We start from the raw sequence: 23,688 nt of genomic DNA, 5'->3' as shown, positions 1-23,688 counted from the left end.
GTTGTACTCATGCATGTGGGTGCATTGTCTAATTCCCATGAATACATTTGAGAAAATAGCCATTTGTGCCATCAAGTTCAAATTTATCGAGTTGATGGGTTGCATTAAAGAAGACCTAGAAAGCCATGTAGCCCAATTTGAGAAAAGATGGGAGGCAAATAGATTTTTGACAATGTTCAAGGATGTAGAAGTACTTATAAAAATAAACGTGAAGACTCGACTAGTCCAAAACTAATGAACTAGATGCTCCTCTTTTTATAGTATCATTGTGAGATTTGGCGGTGCCTCAAATGGGGTGTCCTAAGTGGGAGAGGAATGGATAGAGAGTATGAAAAAATGCTTCCAAATCTCTTAGTCTCTTATCAAAACATCATTGTGCAATTTACATGAGGTCAGTTTGCCATCTTATTCTATATGATATTATTTTGTCTCTTTATCTTTTTATGTTAGTGGAAGGAGATTTTTTGGAAATCATTGGTTCTTTAAAGGATAATGGTGGCATTTAAAGAACTTAATGTTCTCCTTTAGATAAGAAAATTTAATGAAGAAGCATGAATGGGCTTTCTTATGATGTAAAAAAACCAACGAAAAAAATCACTAAAAGAAAGCAATCTTAAAAAAACAAACAAAACCCTAAAAAAATAAAAAAACCCTACCTCTTTCTCTCCCTCCAAGGTGGAAATCATCATAGACTCCTCTTGGGAAATGAATCGAGACTTCTCTTGGGAAGCGAAACCACCCTCTCAAATTCCATGCTCTTGCTCTTGAATCTACAAATCGTCTCATGGCCTACTCTTGAATCAATGAATCATCTCTAAGAAGATACATTTGGTGATTTTTGGTTGTAGCTTGTTTCCCTCTTTGTTTGGTACATGTGCATAGCATTCACACCCAAACGTTCTGAAGTGGGAGATAGATAGCTTCTTACCACTGTAAGCCTTATTTGGTGTTTTACCTTTGGGTGCCTTTGTATAGCTATGATTAAGGATGTAAACCGCATTATTAACAACCTTAGCCCAAAAGTGGTTTGATAGTGAGACTCATCATGGGTAAGGAATTTTGTCATTTCTTCTTGCGAAATGAGCTAGGGAATGGGTGTCTTGTAGAGAACATAGCCAATGTCTTAGAGCTCGAGTCTATAAGAGAAAATATTTATGTAGCTACAGTGAGTGCTATAGATTTGCCATGTCATAGTAACAGATCCCCCTCCCAAGCTTCCACTATTTTTCATCACAAATTTTGGGTTGAGTCCGTGCTGTGCCTCTTACTATTGAAGCCTGTGATGCATCTCTTGTTGATATCATTTCACAGCTCATCCAAGGCCTATGCCCTTTGTCATTAAAGGCCTCTTGCAGATAGCCTAAGGTTGTGTTTGCATCTGAGAGAGAAGAGATCTTGCAGTGATGATGAAAAAATGAGATGCGAGCCAGCAAAAGGAGAAGAGGTGTCTAGCAGAAGTGAAGAAACTTTGCACTATTCCCAATGCTAGGGAATGTCCTTGTGAGCAAGAAGACTAAGGGCAGGATGGCAACCAAACTTGGTTGGATGCCCTCAAGCATCTGTTGTGTGTTGCCATCATGGTTCCAATGGGCCCTCTTTCAACAAAGCATCTTTTACGACAACTAGAGGAATGTTACTGCCTCACATTGGCTGCCTTGGCTACCTTGGCACTATTATGAGACAGGCCTTTTCACAAAGCTTAGTGGAGATGGGATTCTGCAATGCCAAATTCTGCATAAATGCTTCAATTCCAGAAGCTTGTGCACATGCAAGAATTCGTAGTCTACGTCTTCACATTGAGTCACGATTACCACAGCTTGTGAGTGTGGCATTTGAGGTGTCTTCTCTAGCACCAATTGCAAGGACCCAAAATCCTTAGGAATTCCTCACAAATGCAAATTCAATTTGAAATTCAAATTGTAACGCAACTTGAAATGTGACTTTTTAACATTATAAATTCGAAATGAATAATATTTTGAATTCTCCATTGGAATTTTCTGCCTAAAATTCTACGATTATTGGGAGAAATTTTTTAATTCAAAATTTTTTGAAGTTTGGCTAGTGCCATTCTCCTCAACATCATATGGTTATTTGAAGAATGGTTTTTTGAAGTTTGGCCAGTGCCATTCTCCTCAACATCATATGCTTATTTGTCCCTGTGAGCTCTTGACTAAGGGCAGGATGGCAACCAAACTTGGTTGGATGCCCTCAAGCATCTGTTGTGTATTGCCATCATGGATCTAGTGGGCCTCTTTCAACAAAGCATCTTTTACGACAACTAGAGGAACGTTACCACCTCACCTTGGCTGCCTTGGCTACCTTGGCACTATTACGGGATCGGCCTTTTCGCAAAGCTTAGTGGAGATGGGATTCTGCAATGCCAAATTTTGCATAAAGGCTTCCATTCCAGAAGACACCCCTTCTGTAAATTTTGAGATGATTTAACTATGCATTATGTGTGAAAATTTTCACTTTTTCAGTTTTTAAAAAAAAAAGTTGAATTAAAAATACCCTCTTGTATTGTAACATGTTAAATTTTTTCCAAAAGTGGAATTATAATACCCCTCCTTTTGAATGCACGTGGTACACTGAAAATTTGGGAGGTGAATCGTCCGACTGCTAAGGCCTCTACACCTTTTTTTAATGATAGAGGTTCTAGAATTCAAAGGGTTTATTGATAGGTACTTATGAAAATGCCAAAAGATAGACTTGTTGGACATTAAAATCCATTGCATTTTCATTTTATCATGCAAGATGACATTACAATAATGTGGTATAAAATGTATTACATAAAAGGTCATTGGATGCAAAAGGGTGTGAGCTATGGAAAAGAGATGCTCTTGGAAAATTTTGTTGCCAATTGAGTTTTTATTTTACCATACAAAATGACATTTTATCATTCAAGATGGCATTCCAATAAAGTCATATAAGATGTATCATATACAAAGTGACTAGATGCAAAAGAGCACAAGATATGGAAAAAAGACGCTCTTGGAAAATTTTTGTTGCCATTGGTAAAGTAATGGTGCTCCCAATATTAACATTAGTACGTAAAAGATAATGAAAAAGTTAAATTATTTATTGGGACAAGAATAGGAGTGAAAATTAAGGGGACTTGGGATGATAACTTTCTTCTAAGACTTTTAGTTGACATATGCAAGAAGGGAGGCCATTTGAACTACTATGCCTAGCCAATTGAGTAGGATGGGGTGGGGGGGTGAAGGAGATGGTCCCCAAGGTAAAATCTTACTAGAAATTAAAATAAAAAAGTTGTGAGAAATTAATTGCTCTTAATACAACACTGTCCAAGAAGAAGAACAATAAAAAGGATAGCATATCTTGTTTTAATTGAATATGATTGAAAGTGCTTATGACAAGATTGACCTACATAATGTCAGTATATATTGCAATCTATTGAAGACCCCACAACTATTTTGCATGCCCTTATAGAGTTGCCAACATGCTTAGTACAACTATGCACATGAGAAATGGTAGAAATTGTGAGATATAACCTTGTTCCTAGATCAACAAGTATCAAAAGTCTATTTCATTATGATATTTTCATAAAAGAAAGTGCACCAATGATTTATCAGAGATGATACCACCTGAGTTATAGAGGAGGGGTTCAATGCATGCCTTAATGGAGCATGCTTGTAGTTCTACATTGTAAAGGCACTCCAACTAGTTTGTGATGTAAAAACTTGGCACCACATCTGTGAGGCAATAAGTCCCACAATGGAAAAGAGTCATGTTAGTGAGAAAGATAGGAAGGGAGGGGTGGAAAGGGTATGGTAATGAGAACATTCCTCTATTTTGTAGGAAGGCACCCCCCCTCTTCCCCCTTTCCCTCTCTTATTTATGAGGGTGAGAATTAGAACCCTTATACTCTACTTCTTATACAAGATCTTCATGTGGCCTTGTGGTATGGACTTGAGAGAGACTAATGGAGATTTTGACTTCAAGTCCCCCCTTTGCATGAAAGTTTAAAGCCATCTTTTTCGCCTTTAGTTTAATTGGGGTACTCCACTTAAGCTAAATTCAAGAAGAGATTAGTTTGATCAATTCACGTAATCACTTTTATTCGATGCGAGGACCTAATTGGGATACTCCACTTTTTCACCTAAGAAATCAATTGGAAATTCAAGGTTTTTTTTCCTTAGCTTAAATTATATGCATGGAGAATGCATGGAATAATTTTTTGATCATATTAAGGGTGCAAACGACCACTTAATGTTGATGATGTCCCCAAGGTGACCTTGAGAAAAGGTCTAATGTTTGAGGCAATTAATGTTGAGGAGAGGGTTGATCTTATAGTTAGTAAGAACAAGATTGTTCAGGCATGTGATAAAGAAGTGCATGCTACCTTTAACAAGGGAGTTCTTGTGTCTGGATGATTCATTGTCCTTTTTTGATATTGAGGCAAAAAATCTCAGTAGCAAGTATTCATAGATATTAAATGATGAAGCGAGAACATTCTTGCATTCAGATATTGCTCAAAGAGATCATGAGACTGTGTCTAATGGATTGCAGGAAGTTGGTCTTAAATACTGTTTTCTTATTGAGCCTGAACATGAGCAGGACTCTAAGCTTGGTTCCTTGGGAAAAGTTTTTTCTTATTGCATTGTGTGTGTTTAAGGCAATTTGTAAATGAGCTTGTCATGCCCCTTCATGTTTTCCAGGGTCACTATGCTCATTAGGCCATGAATTTTTCTTTTAGTGTTGATGAGTCCCTTATTGTGTGAGTTCCTTATATTTGTAAGGAAAAAGGTCATTATGCCAAAAGTTGCTCATAGAAAGTTCACAAGGAGCTGTACAAGTAGTAAGGGAGGCCTTGCATGCAACAAAGGAGACTATGCATACAAGAGGCAAGGGGTTTTGTCATTGATGCAAAGGCTCCCACGGATGGTCACTAAAGGATCAACCATCTAGGGTTGAGTCGTTTAGGGATCCCACTTCCAAGTGGTTGTATTGATTGTAGGGGAGAAACCTATCATGGTTGTGGAGCAGCCAGAGGTGTAGAAATTTGGCTTAGATGCTACTAATAATGAGTGAAAACTCCTAAATAAGAAAGGGATTATTATTTCTTAGATATTTGGTCTCTTGCCAAGTGAGTTTACCAATGGGGGAATCTCGGGGGGTTAACCTCTAAAAATTTTAGTCTACCATGTGCATTCAAAAGGAGGGGTCTTTTAATTTTAGTTTTGGGAAAAATTTAACAAGTTTACAATAATAGAAGGGGGTTTTTAATTAAACTTTAGAAAAAAATCCGTTAGTTCATAAGTAAAGAGGGGTGGTTTTATTGGGATTTTTTTTTTAGTTGAGGGGCTGTTTAATACCCCTTGAACACATTAATACCTAGGATTTCTTAGTGGTGCACCCCCCGAGGGGAGAATTCCTATATAGGAAGGGATAATTTATGCATTGTGGAGGAGTTTGTTCTTGTTCAGATGCCCAGGACTGGTGTGGATGGGCAGCTATTAGAGGTATATTACCATGAGCAAGTGTTCAATGGATCTTAGAGCAAGAAACCATTGGAAGAGTTTGGAAACGAACAAAATGATCTGCATGCAGCAAAAAATCTAATTGTAATATGCCTAAGAGAATCAAGGAGCCCATGAGGAACCTCTGTAATGGAAGAGAACTGATTTCCCTTTCTATGCCATGCTTACAAGGATTTGTCCCTATAATTATACCATGGGGTCTTGAGATCTACTTTACAAGGCTTAAGTGTCTATTCTTTCGTGGCATTTATGAAATTCTTATGGTAATGCGAGGAAAGTGGTTGTTTCAAGGTGATTCGAGAACCAAATGTATTGATTTTCTTGTTGCAAGGGGGTAAAGTTTGGGGAGGATGATTGCTATTAGCATCGACTATGTGTAATGGGTTTCTCTGTCTTTGTTAGGAGTGGGGGTGATACTACAATTCTGGTGTAAAAGTGTCGTATGTGAAGGAGCTGTAAAGGGAACTCTTTGATCATTTCTTTGAGTTGAGGTAGCTTTCTCTTTATTCTATTTCAATCTAATCTATGTCTATGCTCCGAATAGTGGGGGTGAGGAAGCCTCTTGTTGGAAGGTGCTTAACAAGAGTATAGTTAGTGGGTATTGGCTATTAGGTAGGGATTGGAATATGAATAAGCGTGGTTCTAATTGGTTTCATTCTTGTAGGGAGTTCTCTATTGGGGAATCGATACAATGGCAAGGTCTAGTGTTGCTCTAGGAGTTTGTAGATTATGTTGGGAGTTTGTAAACAATGTTGAGATTGATTTGAAGGGGCTCTCTTGGAATAATAAGCATAGAGGCTAGGATTTTAGTGCTAGGAGGATTGACCATTTTAATGCCTTTTTTCAAGAAGGGTGGTGAATGAGACCTCCGATGGGTGGATCCTATTTTGTTTCACTCTAGGCTATCGATCACCTTCCTATGAAGTGGCGCTTTTCTTTGTCTATTGTCTCAGTAGGCCAGAAGATGCTCCATTTAATTCAACAACAATTTTCTTTAGAACAAGCAATTTTGTGGGTGGCAGAGCCCCGAAAAGCCTAGGTGAAGAGGCCACACTTCCATCTCCAATGGGGCATGGATGTGCGAGCCGCCACTGTAGGCATCTGTTTTCATGGGGACTCATGTGGGAATAAATCAAGCCTAGGCATTTTTGCCAAGGTAGCATAAAGTGGGAACGGAACCCTCAATCTCCAAGGGGCCTCTCCAATCGACAGTAAGGAGGGTGAGCGGCACTAGCTAGTGCGGAATCTACACTAAGGAGCTTTGGCAAGGGCGATTGTCTTCTTTTTGGAAGATCACCTCGTGCTGCCGGGGGGGTGTGCCTATGTACGTGTGTGAGAGAGAGAGAGAGATGCATGCCATCTTCATTTGTAAGTGTGTGTGTGAGAGAGAGAGAGAGAGAGAGAGAGAGAGAGAAAGAGGGGGGGTTGTGCCTTTGTACGAGTAAGAGAGGGGTGTGTCATCTTCAAGCGAATGATACTGGATTCAGTTGGGTTGTCTGAAGAAGAAGCAGAGGGAGGGGAGCAGGTTGGGGCAATGGCGATGGCCTTGTTCGTCGTCTTCTTCGTCCTGCAGCTAACGTTTGCAGAGCTTGATGAGCTCCAGGGCTCCTCAGCGGTCTCCCCATCGCAAGCCCTTCGCGAGGCGGGCTTCACAATCTTCGCCGACTCCCTCCTCACCTCCAACCTCCTCTCCCTCCCCGCCAACTTCACCCTCTTCGCCCCCCCCAACTCTGCCCTCCAATCCTCCCCCCTTTCCCCCCTCTCCATCCGCTACCACATCGCCCTCCATCGCCTCCCTTTCCACCACCTCTCCTCCCTCCCCCTCCGTTCCCGTATCCCCACCCTCCTCCCCGGCCAGCGCCTCGTCGTCACTGACCTCCAAAACCCCTTCCTCCACCGCCGTTTCTCCATCGATGGCGTCCCCTTGCTCGCTCCCGACATCTTCCTTGACTCCCAGGTCGCTGTCCATGGCGTCCAAGACGTTCTTGATTACTTCTCCTACGGCTCCCAGGACGTCCCCCTCCCCCAGGATCGGCCGCCTCCCGCCCCTCCTGTCGTCAACCGCTCCTCCTTCGTGCCTCCCCAGTCCGTATTCTCGAAAAATTCTGCGTCGAACATCGCACCAACGTTAATCTCGGTGGACAGTGCAAAAGGTAACGAAACGCCTTCGTATTGTAAGAGTATTCTTCTTTCTGGTATCGCTTCTTGCACTGAACTGTTCCTGAAAATGCCGGAGGCTAGCTTCTCTGGATGGACAGTACGAAACGATAATAAAGCCTTCATATGGCATATTTTCGTTAGGACATCACCATAACGTAGCTTCTCTCGATGGACGGTACGAATTAACGATAATAATGCCTTCATATGGCACATTTTCTTTAAGACATCACCATAACTTGCAGGTGTGCCTGAAAGTCTCAGAGGCTAGAGCTCTATCTCGTCTGCTCTCTAAAAGGTAGAAAACAATTTACGTAATTATAATTGTGGTTCGCATGTGTCCTTCAAAACAGCCCGGAGCTATCCCCGTTACCTGTTTCCTTGAGAGCGTTTTATTTTCAATACGAGTTCTCAAACTGGTGACGGATTATTCCAACGATCTATCAACTATTTTGCAGGATGCATTGTCTCGGTCTTAACATGTGCCTTGACAGCATGTTGGACATTTTTTCAAAACACCTGCTAATCGTAAGAGTTTTCTTTATGCACTGTACAAGAGGTAGGAAACGTTTTCCAGCACACACTTGCGCCAAGCATCACCATTTGCAACTGATCCTAAAAGAATTGTGATTTGTGATTTGCAGGACAGCCGGCCAATTTAAATTCTTCCGAAACAGTTGGTGAATGAGGTGGTTGGAGGATTAGCAAGCATCTTGTCGGTGTTGGACGGTAATTTACAAACGGAGAGACAAGCACAAGTACTCTGTAAAGCTACTTGTTTTTTCACAGAATTAACTCCACTCTGTCAAAGGAATGGAAAAGCTGGCATATACAAGTTTGGCCCAAAGACAAAGTCCGCCGGTTCAAACCTGTATGTCCATTTTGGCGCAAAAGAAGAAGTCTGTTGGCAGTGCCATTTCATAATAAATCCTTAATGCGATACCAGAATACCAGCTGAATGTACTTTCTATCATTCGAGTAGAAATTTGGCAAGACTGTAACGAATATGATAAGTCGCGCAGTTGCTTATGAAATGTCTTTTGTTTACATGCATTTTTTTGTAGTGAGCTTTCATCGCCCCTGCCCTCCCACATTATGGAATGAATAGCAGATGCTGCAAATGAGCTACGTTTTTCAAGAAACGTGGTGTACTCCTTCAAAGTTTGCATTGCATGTGCGTCTTTGTCCGCGTTCCGTTGGATGATTCACCGACGTTGCTATAGGTTGACATTTCAGATTTAGATTCAGATTTGCGTTATACTAGAAGCAGCATGCCTGATTGCGTTGCAAGGCTATATGAATGCATGCACACTTTTTGTGACTGTCTTGTTTTTAGTTCCTGGGACAATCTCACATGTCATGTTTCAGTCTCCAAAATGTCCATGGAACTACTCTTTGTTTGGTGTTCCTCTTCGATTGCTGCAACGCGTGATTTCCCAGGAGGACTTCTTCGGCTCTCCTCCCGTTCTCTTGTTTTGCGCTCGCGGGTTACATACGTTTGAAAGGTCATGCAGAGGTCGTGGTGAAGTGGAAACCGGGGATCGCGGCCACAACCCTGGCCTGCGCTTGGCCTCGATGTGGATTCTCACCCGCCAATGCCAATGCAGGAGGCGAGCCCCCTGCAAGCCCTGAGGGGAATGGGCTGAAATGCCATTTGTGTTGAGACATTGCTGCTGCAAACATAGCACTATGTCCGCAAAGGAAATCCATAATCTGTTCCCTTCCGGCACCACCAGCTGCACGATTTCGTGGACATGAAAATGATCTTGTTGATTAAATCGGGGCGTCCATATATGTCACCTGAATGCTCTTCCGGTTTAGTTTCTTATCACTCAAAAGAGGCACAATTGGAAGAGCCGCGTTCTCACAACATCGACTTTGTATTTAGAGTAGACATTTCTCCATTTATATGTTGATATATTGAGATTACAGCTTGAAAATTGCATTTGTGAACAACAGTGTAGACTCCGCAAGCTTTCTATAGAGAAAGTGCGGTGAATCGATGAGCTCTCTACGTTATTGAGAGTTCAGAAATTTACAAACCAATGAGTTGGCCCTTTCTTTTCGTTTTCTTTTTTGTTGCAAAGAAAGTTGCCATATTAACTAGGGAAATAACTTGATCCATCTCACACATCTTATTCGATTTCGAAACAGCAAAGATGATGACATAATCCATTAGAATCTCAAGAAGACTTATTCTAAAGATCCATTAGGAGGTGGACAGCTCTTCTCGAACCAGTTTTGTAGACTGTTTTGTGTAGCATGTGGCTTAGAATGGCATTGATTGCCCCTTGTGACACATGGATTCAAAGGACATGCTAGTCAACCTCCTAAAGCAAGACATTCTTCCATTTCCTTCAAGTGGAGAATTTGATCAAGATGCCATATCCTCCAAGGATCTACTTTACCCCATATGGCTCTTACTCCTTCCCTTCTTCAGCAGTAAGATTGGATTTGTTGTCCATAACTCACTACTCAATATTTACTATTGGATTTATTGTCCATAACTCACTACTTAGTATTTTTAAACTTTCTTAGTTTGGACTTTTTAAATATCCACTTGGTGAACTTTAAAATTAGGTGAATTGCATGGGGTCACCTCCTCACAAATATAGGGGGAAGCCTAATAAAGCTAAAAATATAGTTGCTCAATAGTTCTGGTAAACTTCAAAAAAGGTCATCAGATTTTGGTATTACCTTTTGACTTGAAAGATTGAATCTACCTTAATGACATTATTATGTATATCAACGATTGTGATGCATTTTACAACCTCGTATCCAATGCTTCTCTTTACGACTTCAATCTTCAAGTCCTTAATTTTTTATGATGAATAATGCTACTCTTTTTCACCTCTTTCAAATCCCCTTGGTTTGGAACCAATTCATGTTTCTTATGTGCACAAGCAATACTCATAAACATGTTTCATTGCATATTTTTTCGAGGAGACTTCTTAAACAATTTGGTTCATACTATAAAGCCATGAATGCTGTAAGAATTTCCTTTTTATCGCTTGCTATCTGAACAATGTTTGCTACCCAAATTGGGCACCTTGGTCACCCAGGTCTGATTCAGGTATAGGTGCCCAATCCGAAACAAAACTACCCTCTTGAATTTGGTCATATGGAGCTAGCTCTAGTAAGGCCTTATTGCCCTTTCTAGCATAAAATATTTGAGGTTAAGGGCATTGCTTAGCTTCTTACATGTCTATCATCATATTTCTATTCAATTCAAAACCTCTTGACTCATTTGGTTATAGCAAAAAACACTATTAAGGATGAAGTGAGAACATTGCATGGCTTCTTCAAAAAAGATTCCGTTCAAAATCCTAGCATTATTGGCCACTTTTTAAAAGTAGTTTATTATCTCATAGATCCATCTCAAAAAACAATCGATTCTACAAAAGGGCAAAAATTTATGCAATGCAATGTTTTAAGATGAACTAGATACATATACTTAGTTTTTCATATACATGAATATCGTCTTTAAAACACATGTTAGATTTTGAATATATTTTTTATTGGTTGCAAGAAATATTTTACGTCCACAAAGTCACCCTAAGATTTCATCATTGCTAATGGTATAGAAATTTAATTTAAACTAAATAAACATGAAAGATATTATTTAAATTATAACCAAGAAACCAGACGAAGTACATGTGAAATATGTCAATCCATATGACAAATAGAACAAGAAATCCTTTCAATATCTTAAAATATGTCCATATGTTAAGATTTATACGAAAAACCAAATGTCTTATTAAACATTAACACAATCTATGCCTGTCTTATCGTCAATAGTGATAGCAATCTCTCCTTGTTATATAATAGTTAAACCTATGGGTCATTGCTTGCTTGGGTGTAGCCATTTTTGGTGAGGTTGAGGGACTTTTCTGTATATAGGTATATTGCATGACCCATAACATATGCATTGCTCAATGGAATTTGGTAAACTTTGTCTTCAAGTTGTAGTACACATTCTAAACTTGAACATGAGAGCAAAAAATTATGGAATAAGTATTTGGAACAAGACCGTTAAAGCATTACAAGTGCTATGTTGCATGTGAAGCATGCATCCTAAAGACTATAGGATATAGCAATTTATTCGAAAACATAAAAATTTTATTCTATACATACATACAACCAAGTAATCATTCTAAAGTACACTACATGAGCTTCTCCTCAGCCCAAGGACACACCTAAATGAGATCATTATGCATGGGTTAATAGGCCTCCAATGTTGTGCTAAAGTGATGCATACCCATTTGAGGGCACGCTCCATAACTTTTTTTTGATTTGTTGAAAACCAAAACGGATCAAAAATTTGGAATCCAAACTATTAGGACTAGTACACTACAAGGCATAGGCCATTTTTCGATGAAAATACCGACGCTTTTTACATTAAATTTTTTTTTTTTCACGGGTTCAAACGTCGCTATAAAAGTCACTAAAAGCATCGGAAAAGAACCGTCGCTATAAATTGTCGCTATATAGCGACAGTCATAAACGTCGCTATATAGCGACGATCTAAACGTCACTTTATAGCGACATTGTTAATCGTCACTATATAGCGACACTGGTAAAAAAAGGATTAGTGGGGCTAAACAGGGCTTCCTATGGCCCTGTTTAGCCCCACTAATCCACTAATTACTAATTACAAAACAAAGTTTTTTAATAACAAAATTTTCCTTGCGAAAAGGGTGATACAAAATCGCTCAAATGAAATGATCGAGCAACAAAAGCATATACATGTCGAACATATACAACATTGTTTGTTACAAAATTACCCTTTTGAAAGGGCGATACAAAATTGCTCAAACGAGCGGATATACAAAATGACATACAGGGCGAAGAAAATGCAAACTGCTACTACCACCACCACCACTACTACTACTCATCCGAATCCGAATCGTCCTCATCTTGTTGGCCTATTCCTTGGTCCTCGTGAGCTGTGCCTTCTCCCTAATCCTCGTCATGTGCATCTGATCCCTGGCCCTGGTGATCGCTCGCCTCCGATGATGGGATGCTTAAGCTTTGACCCTAAGAGTAAACCATATAAATCGAAAATTAGATTGGAACTTAAAGAATAAAACAATTTAAAAAGTGAGATTACAAGTAGGAGTAGACTTATACCATGCGAGCAGCCACCTCAACCCAATTGACCGTTGCTCCCATTGCCTCTTGCTCAATAAACCACCACTTTGTTCCTATCCGAAATCCGCATCGCGTCTTTGCATCTGTAGGAAGACGACCCATCCCAGCTTACTGTGGATCCAATTTACGAGAGTTAGAGTTAGCTAAAGTGCATGTAATATATGTAGTAAAACAAATAGAACAATACATTAAATGAGAAGAAGAAGACTTACCACGGTTGCCTCAAAAGCCAACCGTGCGCCTGCACCAAAGTGCGAAGTACCTACGATGTCCAGCTGTCTCTTTGTAGCCCTCCTCTGACCCTCGAACAATTCAGGATTGTTCCTATTCTGCTTCTTGAAGAACTTCCAATCAGCTTTGTCTACCCAGCTAGGCTTAGCCAACCCCTTTGTGATGGAAGTGCGCAAGGTTCATCTACGATGCTTCAAGACCAAACCCATGCGCTCTCACATATAATCCTCATTAAACTCCCAATTTGGCGGGTTAGGGTATTTTTATTTTAATTCATCGATGACCGCTTGCTTCTTTTGGTCATCTTGATACCGCCAATCGGTAGCAATGCCGCTCTTAAAGTGATGGCTCATCAACCGCCTCATGGTGGCCATCACTGCTTTGCCCTTTCTATCTTCTATTATCTCTCCAGCAGCTGTGATTTGAAAGGAGAGATCCCCTGATGAGTAAGGAGGACTGATGTAGTAGAGTCAGAAGGAGTGGAGCGAGGAGTAGCAGTGGGAGTAGGAGAGGGCAAGGGACCTGATTGATACTATGTCTTCAGACCAAGTGGAGACCTGTAGGAACATGAGTGTGTTGACTCATCTACATCTCCCGAGTCAGCACAACATAAGCTGCCCTTCCTACTCTTCCTTCCCTTACGAGAGGCATGTGTAGGTGATGACCCCTCGGTCGAAGGGGCACAAGGGGACGGCTGGGTAGTACGTCTAGCTAGAGTCTAGCTATTGGTGTAGGGGAGGGAATTGCTGAGGTCCTCTGAGATAGCAGAGAGAAGAATCTCGCTGCCTCCTCATCACTCATCTGCACTACAAACTCATCAGGACTCCCGACAAAGACATGCGTAGCTAGCAAAGGAGTTCCCCGAGGGGTAGTCGTAGTGCTACGTGGAAGAGGAGTCGGACCAGGGGTAGTCGTAGTGCTAGGTCCGAGAGGAGTCGAACCAGGGGTAGTCCTCAGGGTAGTCGCCTGATAGGAATCAAAGTCCTCTGGAGCATATAGATCGTGAGCTCTCCTCCTACGAGGCTGTTTGTACTCGTCAGATGAGCGACGTGATCCCATGTCTAACATAGACACAAACACGAAAACAAAAAACAAAAAAACAAACATAAGCATAGGCATAGGCATAGGCATAAGCAAAGAGGGAGAGAAGAAGAAGAAGAGGAAGAGGAAGAGGAAGAAGAGGAAGAGAAAGGAAAGAGGGAAAAAGAGGAAGAAGAGGGAAAAGAGGAAGTGGATGAGAAGAGGAAGAAGAGGGAAAGGAAAGAGGGAAAGGAAAGAGAGAAGAAGAGGGAAAGAAGAGGGAGAGAAGAGGGAAATGAGAAAGTGGAGGAGAAGAGGAAGAAGAGGGAAAGGAAAGAGGGAAAGAAGAGGAAGAAGAGGGAAAAGAGGAAGTGGACGAGAAGAGAAAGAAGAGGGAAAGGAAAGAGGGAAAGGAAGAGGAAGAAGAGGGAGAGAAGAGGAAGAAGAGAGAAAGAAGAGAGAAAGAAGAGGGAAAGGAGAGGGAGAGAAGAGGAAGAAGAGGGAAAAGAGGAAGTGGATGAGAAGAGGAAGAAGAGGGAAAGGAAAGAGGGAAAGAGAAGGGGGAAAGAGAGAATAAGAGAAGGGGGAAAGGAAAGAGGGAAAGGAAAGAGAAAGAAGAGGGAGAGAAGGAGGAAGAGGAATCTGAAGAAGAGGGAGAGAAGAGGGAAATGAGAAGAGGAAGAGGGAAAAGAGGAAGTGGACGAGAAGAGGAAGAAGAGGGAAAGGAAAGAGGGAAAGGAAAGAGGAAGAAGAGGGAGAGAAGAGGAAGAAGAGGGTAAAGAGGAAGTGGGAGAGAAAATAGGGGGAAAAGAGGAGAAGAGAGAAGAAGAGGGAAAGGAAAAGAGGGAAAAGAGAGATTGGAAAGCATAAGCATGAGCATATGCTTATGCTTATGCTTAAGCATAAGCATGAGCATAAGAAAAGGAGACATATGCTCATGCTTATGTTTATGCATGAGCATAAGAGAAAGGGGAAAGAGAGAAGAAGAGGGAAAGGAAAGAGGGAAAAAGAGGGAAAGAAAGAGAGAAGAAGAGGAAAAGGAAAGAGAGATTGGAAAAGAGGAAAGAGGGAGAGAAAGAGAGAAGAAGAGGGAAAGAGAAAAGAGAAGGAAAAGAGGAGAAGAGAGATTGGAAAAGAGGAAAGAGGGAGAGAAAGAGAGAAGAAGAGGGAAAGAGAAAAGAGGAAAAAAGAGACATATGCTCATGCTTATGCATGAGCATATGTCTACTTCTCTTATACTCATGCATAAGCATACGCTTGAGCATATGTCTCCTTCTCTTATGCTCATGCTTATGTTTATGCATGAGCATAAGAGAAGGGGGAAAGAGAGAAGAAGAGGGAAAGGAAAGAGAGAAAACGAGGGAAAAAGAGGGAAAGAAAGAGAAAAGAGAGAAGAAAAGGGAAAGGAAAAGAGGGAAAAGAGAGATTGGAAAAGCATAAGCATGAGCATATGCTTATGCTTATGCTTAAGCATAAGGATGAGCATAAGAAAAGGAGACATATGCTCATGCTTATGTTTATGCATGAGCATAAGAGAAGAGGGAAAGAGAGAAGAAGAGGGAAAGGAAAGAGGGAAAAAGAGGGAAAGAAAGAGAGAAGAAGAGGAAAAGCAAAGAGAGATTGGAAAAGAGGAAAAAGGGAGAGAAAGAGAGAAGAAGAGGGAAAGAGAAAAGAGGGGGAAAAGAGAGAAGAGAGATTGGAAAAGGAAAGAGGGAAAAAGAGGAGGAAAGAGATTGAAGGAGAGAAGAAGGAAAGAGATTGAGGGGAAGAGAGGGTTCCTACACCCATCACTGCAGCTAGCGCTTAAGGCGCTAGCTGCAGGCCAATGCAAATAACAAAAATAATAAATGGAAAAAAGAGGAAGCACTTACCTGAAATAGTATGTCCTGCTCGGTGTTGTGGACTGGCCCTACAAAAGAGAGGAAACATACCATTTTTCAAATAAGATGTTAGAGGAAGGAGGAGATTACAAAAGTAACTTCTTGAAAGGAGGAGATTGAGGAGACAAGGAGAAAGAGAAGGAAGAGAAATACAAAAAAGAGGTGAGTCTTCTTTCTTTCTTGAAATCTCATTTTTTGTTTCAATCCTTTGAAAACAAGCATGAAAACTAGCTTACAGGTTTAGCAATACAAGGAGAAGCACTCATAAAACTAAAGCTAACAAACAAATAACCTACATTGTTGAAACAAACTCACCTGTTGAAGAACTTCCTTTCAAGAAACCAAAGAGGGAAAAGGGTAGAGAGGGAGTACAAGAGCTAGGAGAAGGGTGAGGAGTGGAGAGTAGAGTGGGAGGTTGTCGGAAATAGGTGGGAGGTCATCAAAAATAGGTGGGAGGAGAGATTGCCTTGGTTACTTGAGAGATTAGGAAGATTGCTAAAGAAAGCGCTGCGTGACGGGAGTCTCGGGTTTTAACCCACAGCATCGCTATATAGCGACGTTTTTAATTAAAAGCGTCACTATATAGCGACGGAATAGAGCAAAACATCGCTATATAGCGATGCTTTAAGTCACTTTTTGTTCTAGCATGAAGGGAAGCTCATAGATGCTATTTTATAACTGTTCATATATTTTCTTGCAACTTATGTTGTGATTTTATAAGTGTAGATGGAAGGAATGAGTGGAAGCTCGTCCGATGATGTGCCAACGCCTAGGAGCACGAAGTGGCTTACAGAGAGGTTATACTATCATTGCACTCATTGCAAGGTAGAAGTACGACGTCAACATCGTATTATCATGCGCCACGTGCGGATGTATGGGGAGGAGCTCGAACCAGTACCCACCGTTAGTGTTGCACGTGTTGATGGACCATCGGTAAGTCAAAGCTATTTAAGTTCGCAGTCTTATTGGATACCAGGAAATACAAGATCTTATATCTACATGAAATCTTAAAACAGGATGAGGAGGGTGATGAGGGTACGCATATACCTTCTCACTTTGAGCAAGACTATAGTCTCCCGGATGATGACGAGGGTATGGTCGACATGATGGATTCCATTTTTAGGGGCACTACATCCCATGTACACGTGTGTCAGAGTCTGAGGTCAAAATGTGAGAGTTGCAATCAACACAATTGTACGAGGGTGCTAGGATGTCTAAACTATGTGCTTGTCTCTCAATCTTGAATCTGCAAGTAAAGTATGGGTGGTCGGATACAAGTGTCTCGACCTTAATGAGGTTAGCTCTTGCATTAATTTGACTCATTATTTGGATATTGTTTGTTTTGAGAATCATCATGTTTGTTTTGAGAATCATCATTTGGATAGTGTATACCGAATCATCATTGTTCGAAGCCTATGTATGTTTGAATTGTCATAGGTTGCTCCAGAAGATGTTGCCTGCACCAAATACCATGCCCGCATCAAGAGATGAAGCAAAAAAGATGCTAACAATGGTGGGTATGGATTATGATACCATCCATGCTTGCCGTAATGATTGTATTCACTTTCGTCATGAGCATGGAGATTTGGCTAGTTGTCCAAAGTGTGGGGAACAATGATATAGAGATGACTTGTAGGGTGAGCAGATACCGATAAAGGTCTTGAGACACTTTCCCATCATTGCAAGAATACAACACATGTTTCGATGCAAATCCATAGCGGAGTTGATGACATGGCATGCATCTCATGGGTCCACTGATGACACATTGAGGATTCCCGCAGATTGTGTAGCTTGAAAGCACATAGATAATTAGTGGCCGGACTTTGCGAGGGAGCCACGCAACGTACATCTTGGGCTCGCCATGGACGGCATGAATCCTTTCGGGTTACGCTCGACATCTTGGTCGACATGGCCCATAGTCGTGGTGAGTTACAATATCCCACCATGGCTAAAAATAAAAAAGGAACACCTCATGCTTACACTACTTGTGCCAGGAAAGTACAAGGCTAAAAATATGGACGTGTACATGGCATCTTTGATAGAGGAGTTACAAATATTATGGAGAGAAGTATAGGTCTATGATATTTCCAGAGCTCCTAGACATACCAATGATATTTTGGTCAGGGGTATCTTGATGTGGACCATGCATGACTACCCAGGATATGGAGAGTGCACAAGTACGTGGTTGTGTCTTTACATGTATAATGAGGATTATGCTTTTATGACTCTCTTTCGCATGCATGTCTTGTACTAACACATTCATGCACGCGTGCAGGACTTGTTACAAGTGGGTACCATGCTTGTCCTATTTGTGGACCGGCTCTGAAATTGCTTGCACTCTACTCCAAGCATATGAGGAAAAATGTTTATGAAGGTCATGCTCGATATCTTCCGCTCGACCATCTCGCACGTGGAGGTCAGCTTAATCCACCACCATCATATTTGAAGGCAAGTGATTGGATTCAAGCTTGGAGGGCGAATGGAGAGGAACCTCCTCCTGGTATGAAGAGGCTATCGATCTTTCATGAGCTTCCTTATTGGGGTCAGTTACAAATCAATCATCTCTTGGATCCCATGCATATCTTCAAGAATGTGGGGGCTACTATTTGGGCACACTTGGTTGGTTCCAAAGACTTGAGAGGAGTGCGAGAAGACTTGTGTGCTATGAATAGGATGTCTCGTTTGTGGCCCCAAGTGCATGCTTCGGGAAAAGTTGTCCTCCCGAAAGCAACGTGGATCCTCTCTACGAGAGAGGAGGTAGCGGTCAAGGTAGACATTGCCTCTTTTTAAACACCGATAGGGTACATGCATTGCTTGAAAGGAGCATTTTCAAAGGACAATAAGCTTAGTGGGCTCAAGTCCCATGATTGGCACAAGGTTTTACAGGTATTCTAAGTAGAATTAATGTATCGATAATCGTGATGCGTTAGCATAATTATGATTATGTTATATTGTTGACATGACTTCTTTGTTGCTTTGATAGTTCATCCTCCCAATTACAATAAAAGGGTGCTTGCAAGAAGATGTTAGAAATGCTATATTCAAGATCTATGGTATTGTGAGGTATGCTTACTATCAAATCGCATTGATTGTATTTTCTTCAATTTAAGCTGATTAATCTATAGACTGATCATGAAAATATCTTACATGGACATGTGAAATAGGTGGATATCTCAAAAAGATATCTCCATATCGAGCATCGAGAAGGCTAGGGTGGAATCCATCAAAGCCATATGCTTGCTTGAGAAGCACTTTCCCTCGAGCATTATGACAACTCAAGTCCACTTGCTTGTGCACATAGCTGATGAGGTGGCTATAGCAGTTACCATTCATAGTCGATGGATGTTTTTTCTCGAGCGGTTTATGAAAAATTTAAAGGGATTTGTAAGACAAAGAGCAAGACCAGAAGAAAGCATGGCAGAGGGATGGCTTGTGCAAGAGTCATTAGTATATATCACAGAGTTTCTTGCATCCACGGATCCCGGTATGCCGCAAGCTTGGCATAACAAGGATGATGATCGCATCGTTGGCGAGGTTCCCCAAGGAAAAGGGATTGAAAGAAAGATGAGCGAAGAGCAAATGGAGAAATTCAATAAGTTTTGTATCCTCAATAGCCCTGAGATGCAGAAGTGGATTGAGAGATATGAAGTGGCCAAAGCAGAAAGAATAAATGTAAGGACGAGATTCAAAGTAATGTACAGGCGATCATAACTATATCCATGGGATCTGGCTCGTCTCCCTACTCACATGTCACTTGATTGGCTACAACTGGCTCTACGTAAAGCCGAACGTGATGGAGAGACAATAAACGAGCACGAGCGAGAGTTATCATTTGGATTTATGGTGCATGTAAGTTTCTTACCTCTTAACGTAGTCTTGGGGGGGTCACTATGTATAAACCCTCTATATGACATGCATTCAAGGCCTATATTTAAAATCCCTTATTTGTAAATTTTTTCATTAATAAAATGTACCCCTTTTCTATACAAATCTGTAAATTTTTTCCAAAATTATTTTAAATAGTCCCTTATGTATATTTATTTCTGTAAATTTTAGGAATAGAAAATATCCCTCTGTCGAACTCACGTGATAGGGTTACATATGATGAGTGACCCCCCCGAGAACGTAGTTAAGTAATTATTTTGACAATATACTCTATAAAATAGATGCATCTTCATTGTTTTAATGATGCTCTTTTAAGGTACAAAAAGTACAATGCATTATGGTCATATGGATGACATTTTCACGTGGAACGCATCGATTCAAAGAGAGTCACGTATGATTGTGGAGTCATGGCTAACTTCACACAAGATAGCCGAGAAAGTGCTTCGGATACCAATCTTCTCTCCTTACAATTGGATTATTGTGGAACCATACACGACATCTATGAAGTTGATTTCAGATGATTTAGTATTTTCATTCTTGATGTAAAATGGTTTAGAACTATTTACAACGGTCCCCATGCAATAGTGAGAAAAGATAGTAGCGGTTTCCTTGCAATAGACTCCACCAAACATTGGACCGATGAAAGTGATACTTTTGTTCTTCCCGAGCACTGTGAGCAGGTGCATACTAATGATTTAATTAATCGAAGCTTTCGTTTTTAAAGATCCATTGATACATGTACTTGAGCATAATTTCATATATATAATTGACAACATTTGGCACCCATCTTCAATATAGGTGATTTTTCATCCGAATCGTTCCGATCCAAGATGGTGGTACGTGATCCAAGTTGCACCACGAAGTAAGAAAATTTTTGAAGATAGAGATGTGGATATGGAGATGTCACTACCAATGCAGGATCCAATTGATGAATCTAGTGAAGAAAATGTAGATCATCATATGAGCCAAGAGGAAGATGCACATAATGACATCACACGGGAGGACGATAGAGATCACGATATTGAGGAAGATGACAACGATCATCAAGAATCACCACACTTTATTGAAGAAGATGATCAATTTTTTTCATCTCAAACTTGTACATGAATATATGAGCTTCAAAGGCTTGATGTACATGCTCTCGTATTTTTATTCTCTATGAGATCAAACATGTATGAAATTTTAAAATAATTTGTCATTGGAAAAAACTAACTTTTAAGGCCTATATGGAAAAAAAAACCTCTTTGGAAGACGTCGCTATAAAATAGGATATCAGTGTCGCTATATAGCGACATTAAAAGTTGCTATATAGCGACACCTTAAAGTTGCTATATAGCGACACTTAAGTGTCGCTATATAGCGACTTTTACAAAAGTCGCTATATAGCAACTTTTGGCAAGCGTCACTACATAGCTATACTTTTCGGAACCCACTTTTCATACCGATGATTAATGCCATGCGGGTGATATACATCGGTACGTAAACATTGCAATGGGATCCGTGTGTAGTAGTGGTGCATGGTGGTCTTAAAACATTGATAGTTGTTGATATTGGTATCTAGATTCACCCTAAAATGGAAGAAGTTGAAAAAGTGCAATTTATGCATGTGCAAAGATATTTTAATAAATCCAGTACTATTTACAATTTTGAATTGTTCCTTTTTCCATGCACTTGCTTGCTATATGGCTCATAAGCATGCGAAAGGTCATTGCATTTAATAATACACAACATCAAACCCGATAGCATGCCCTTTGGCCTATTTGTGTTTTGAAGAATTTTAGGCCACACTGCACTTGTTTGGGATATCCAAGTTTGCTGATGTGTATCGTCGGAGGGGGGAAAAACCGGCAACTAAAATTTCGGTACTCCCATGAATTTCGAATTTTCACACCTCCCACCCATCAAAACTTGGAAGGTTAAGTACCTGCAACCTACCCCCGCCTTGCAAATGCCCTGCAACCTACACCACCTCGACGTGACCTTACACAAACTTTGGTTTGCGATTGTCTTGTTTCGAGTAAGCCGTCTTCTATTCTTTGCTTGCCTCACCAACTAGCTTCTCTGTTTCTATTCTAGACTGATCGTGGCCATGGCGTCAATGGCAACATGCAGCACGCCATGGCTTGCAAGAGAAGCAGACAAAGGCTATGAGATAGGAAAGCCAAAAAGCTAGGTCAAGGCACAAGGAATAGAGTGCGGGTCGAGGAAAGTGCTGGCACAGTATTGAATCGACAAACGGAAGACACTTTTGCAAGATTTGCGAAGGGAGAAATAATAAGAAGAAAAAAGACTCCTTGCAGAGCAACAACAAGAAGTGGTTACAGATGCACGCATTCGATCATTGCCATCGGATCGAAGAACACGAACTTATCACGATTGGTCAGAGCATTCAAGGCAACAACATTATACATAGGCCATTCAGGCGATTACTAATCTCGAGTCTTCACAAGCTTTAGCTTGCACCCTGAAGTTCGTAGAGTAACTGTGAAGATAGTGGGAGAGAGGGAAGGAGTCTCACTTGCAGCTTTCTCACATACACAATGGGGGAATACACACACAGGTGGAGGCTGAAAATAGTTTTCCTCTTCTTAGTTGTGTAAGCCAAAAGAACTCTAGTACAAGAAATAGAAGAACCCTATATGTGGGTCTCAAACCAAACTCAACTAACAAAGGTGGCATACTAGTTGAGCCATGAACTAGAGTAGATAAGGATAGCTGTCATCCAGCTATTATTCATGGGTGGTGTACCAACCGCATCTGCAGCTAACAAGTCAGTGACATAAATACACAACGGTCACCCTGGCATATCACGAGTGGAGCTCGATATCTCAACACTCCCCCTCAAGCTCAATCCCAATTCTTGCACACCAAGTAGGTCTCTAAACTTGCGCAGCTTCTCTGCGCCCAATGCCTTCGTGAATATGTCTGCGACCTGATCCTCTGTGCTGACATAAACTAGATCAATAAGACCTAGTAAAACCTTCTCCCGCACATAGTGATAATGCACCTCAATGTGCTTTGTCCTAGCATGATAGACTGGGTTATTTGCCAAGTGTATGCTGCTCATGTTGTCACAATAAATGACAACTGGCCCATTTGTAGACTGATGCATATCATAAAGTAGCTTATGCAACCAAGCTACCTCACATGCAACCATTGCTGCACCCCTATACTCAGCCTCTATGCTCGACAAGGCAACTGTAGGCTCTTTCTACCACTGTTAAATTATGGAATTCAAAAATGAAAAGCAATATATTGTTATTTTATAATGGTGAAATTTAGAAATGAAAAACAACATATTTGTTATTATCTAATATGTAAAGTTGAGACTGTCGCAAGCTAAACCATCCTAGTGGTTGAAACTGTGAAAGTGTCCTAAACCATCCTAGTGGTTGAAATTGTGACTGTAGCTCGGTGGTTGACTATCCTAAACGTGTCCTAAACCAGCCCGATGATTAACATTGTGACTGTCCTAAACTAGCGTGGTGGTTGAAAATTTTTTTGCTTCATTATATACTTTAATTAGACTGTGTTTTGTATTCTTTTAGTAGAGAAAAAGGGGGCTCATTGTTTTATTGTTCACACATGTTGGTTCAGCAAATGGAGTTGTATCTCAAGTTTGTGGATCAGAATATAGACATTTCAATTGGGCTGAGAAGCTTTGAGCATTGTAAGCCCTGGTACATCCGAAAACTCAAAACAGAAATGTTTGTTATTACAAAACACACATAGACTTTGAACTGGCCCGGCAAGCTATGAATGATTTGAGATCTGATCGTGTTGGAGCATTGCTCCATGGGGTTCGATGGCCATGCCTCCCCAATGAATGTGCAGTCTATAGGCCACCTAGATCCTTATCATGT

The 23,688-nt window shown here is 40.8% G+C and overlaps 1 protein-coding gene across 1 annotated transcript; it reads left to right on the top strand.

The window, feature by feature from the left end:
• The first annotated feature begins 6,972 nt into the window (after positions 1-6,972).
• On the top strand, positions 6,973-8,406 carry LOC147904322 (fasciclin-like arabinogalactan protein 19). The gene is made up of 3 exons (XM_087391203.1): positions 6,973-7,654; positions 8,117-8,186; positions 8,303-8,406. Exons 1-2 carry the CDS (start codon positions 6,973-6,975, stop codon positions 8,182-8,184), a joined length of 750 nt encoding a protein of 249 aa, XP_087247329.1. The 3' UTR covers positions 8,185-8,186; positions 8,303-8,406.
• Positions 8,407-23,688: the final 15,282 nt, after the last annotated feature.

Source organism: Dipteris shenzhenensis, chromosome 2 (genome assembly GCF_047967505.1).
Source record: "Dipteris shenzhenensis isolate YYH24624 ecotype China chromosome 2, Dip_SZ_1.0, whole genome shotgun sequence".
Classification (NCBI taxonomy): Eukaryota; Viridiplantae; Streptophyta; class Polypodiopsida; order Gleicheniales; family Dipteridaceae; genus Dipteris; species Dipteris shenzhenensis.
Note: the sequence above shows the minus strand (reverse complement) of the source record. Positions and strands in the feature narration are given on the sequence as shown.

Coding starts and splice junctions, on each gene's coding strand:
- LOC147904322 (XM_087391203.1), top strand. CDS start 6,973: ATGATACTGGATTCAGTTGGGTTGTCTGAAGAAGAAGCAGAGGGAGGG. Junction 7,655..8,116: donor CTCGGTGGACAGTGCAAAAG/GTAACGAAACGC, acceptor ACTATTTTGCAG/GATGCATTGTCTCGGTCTTA.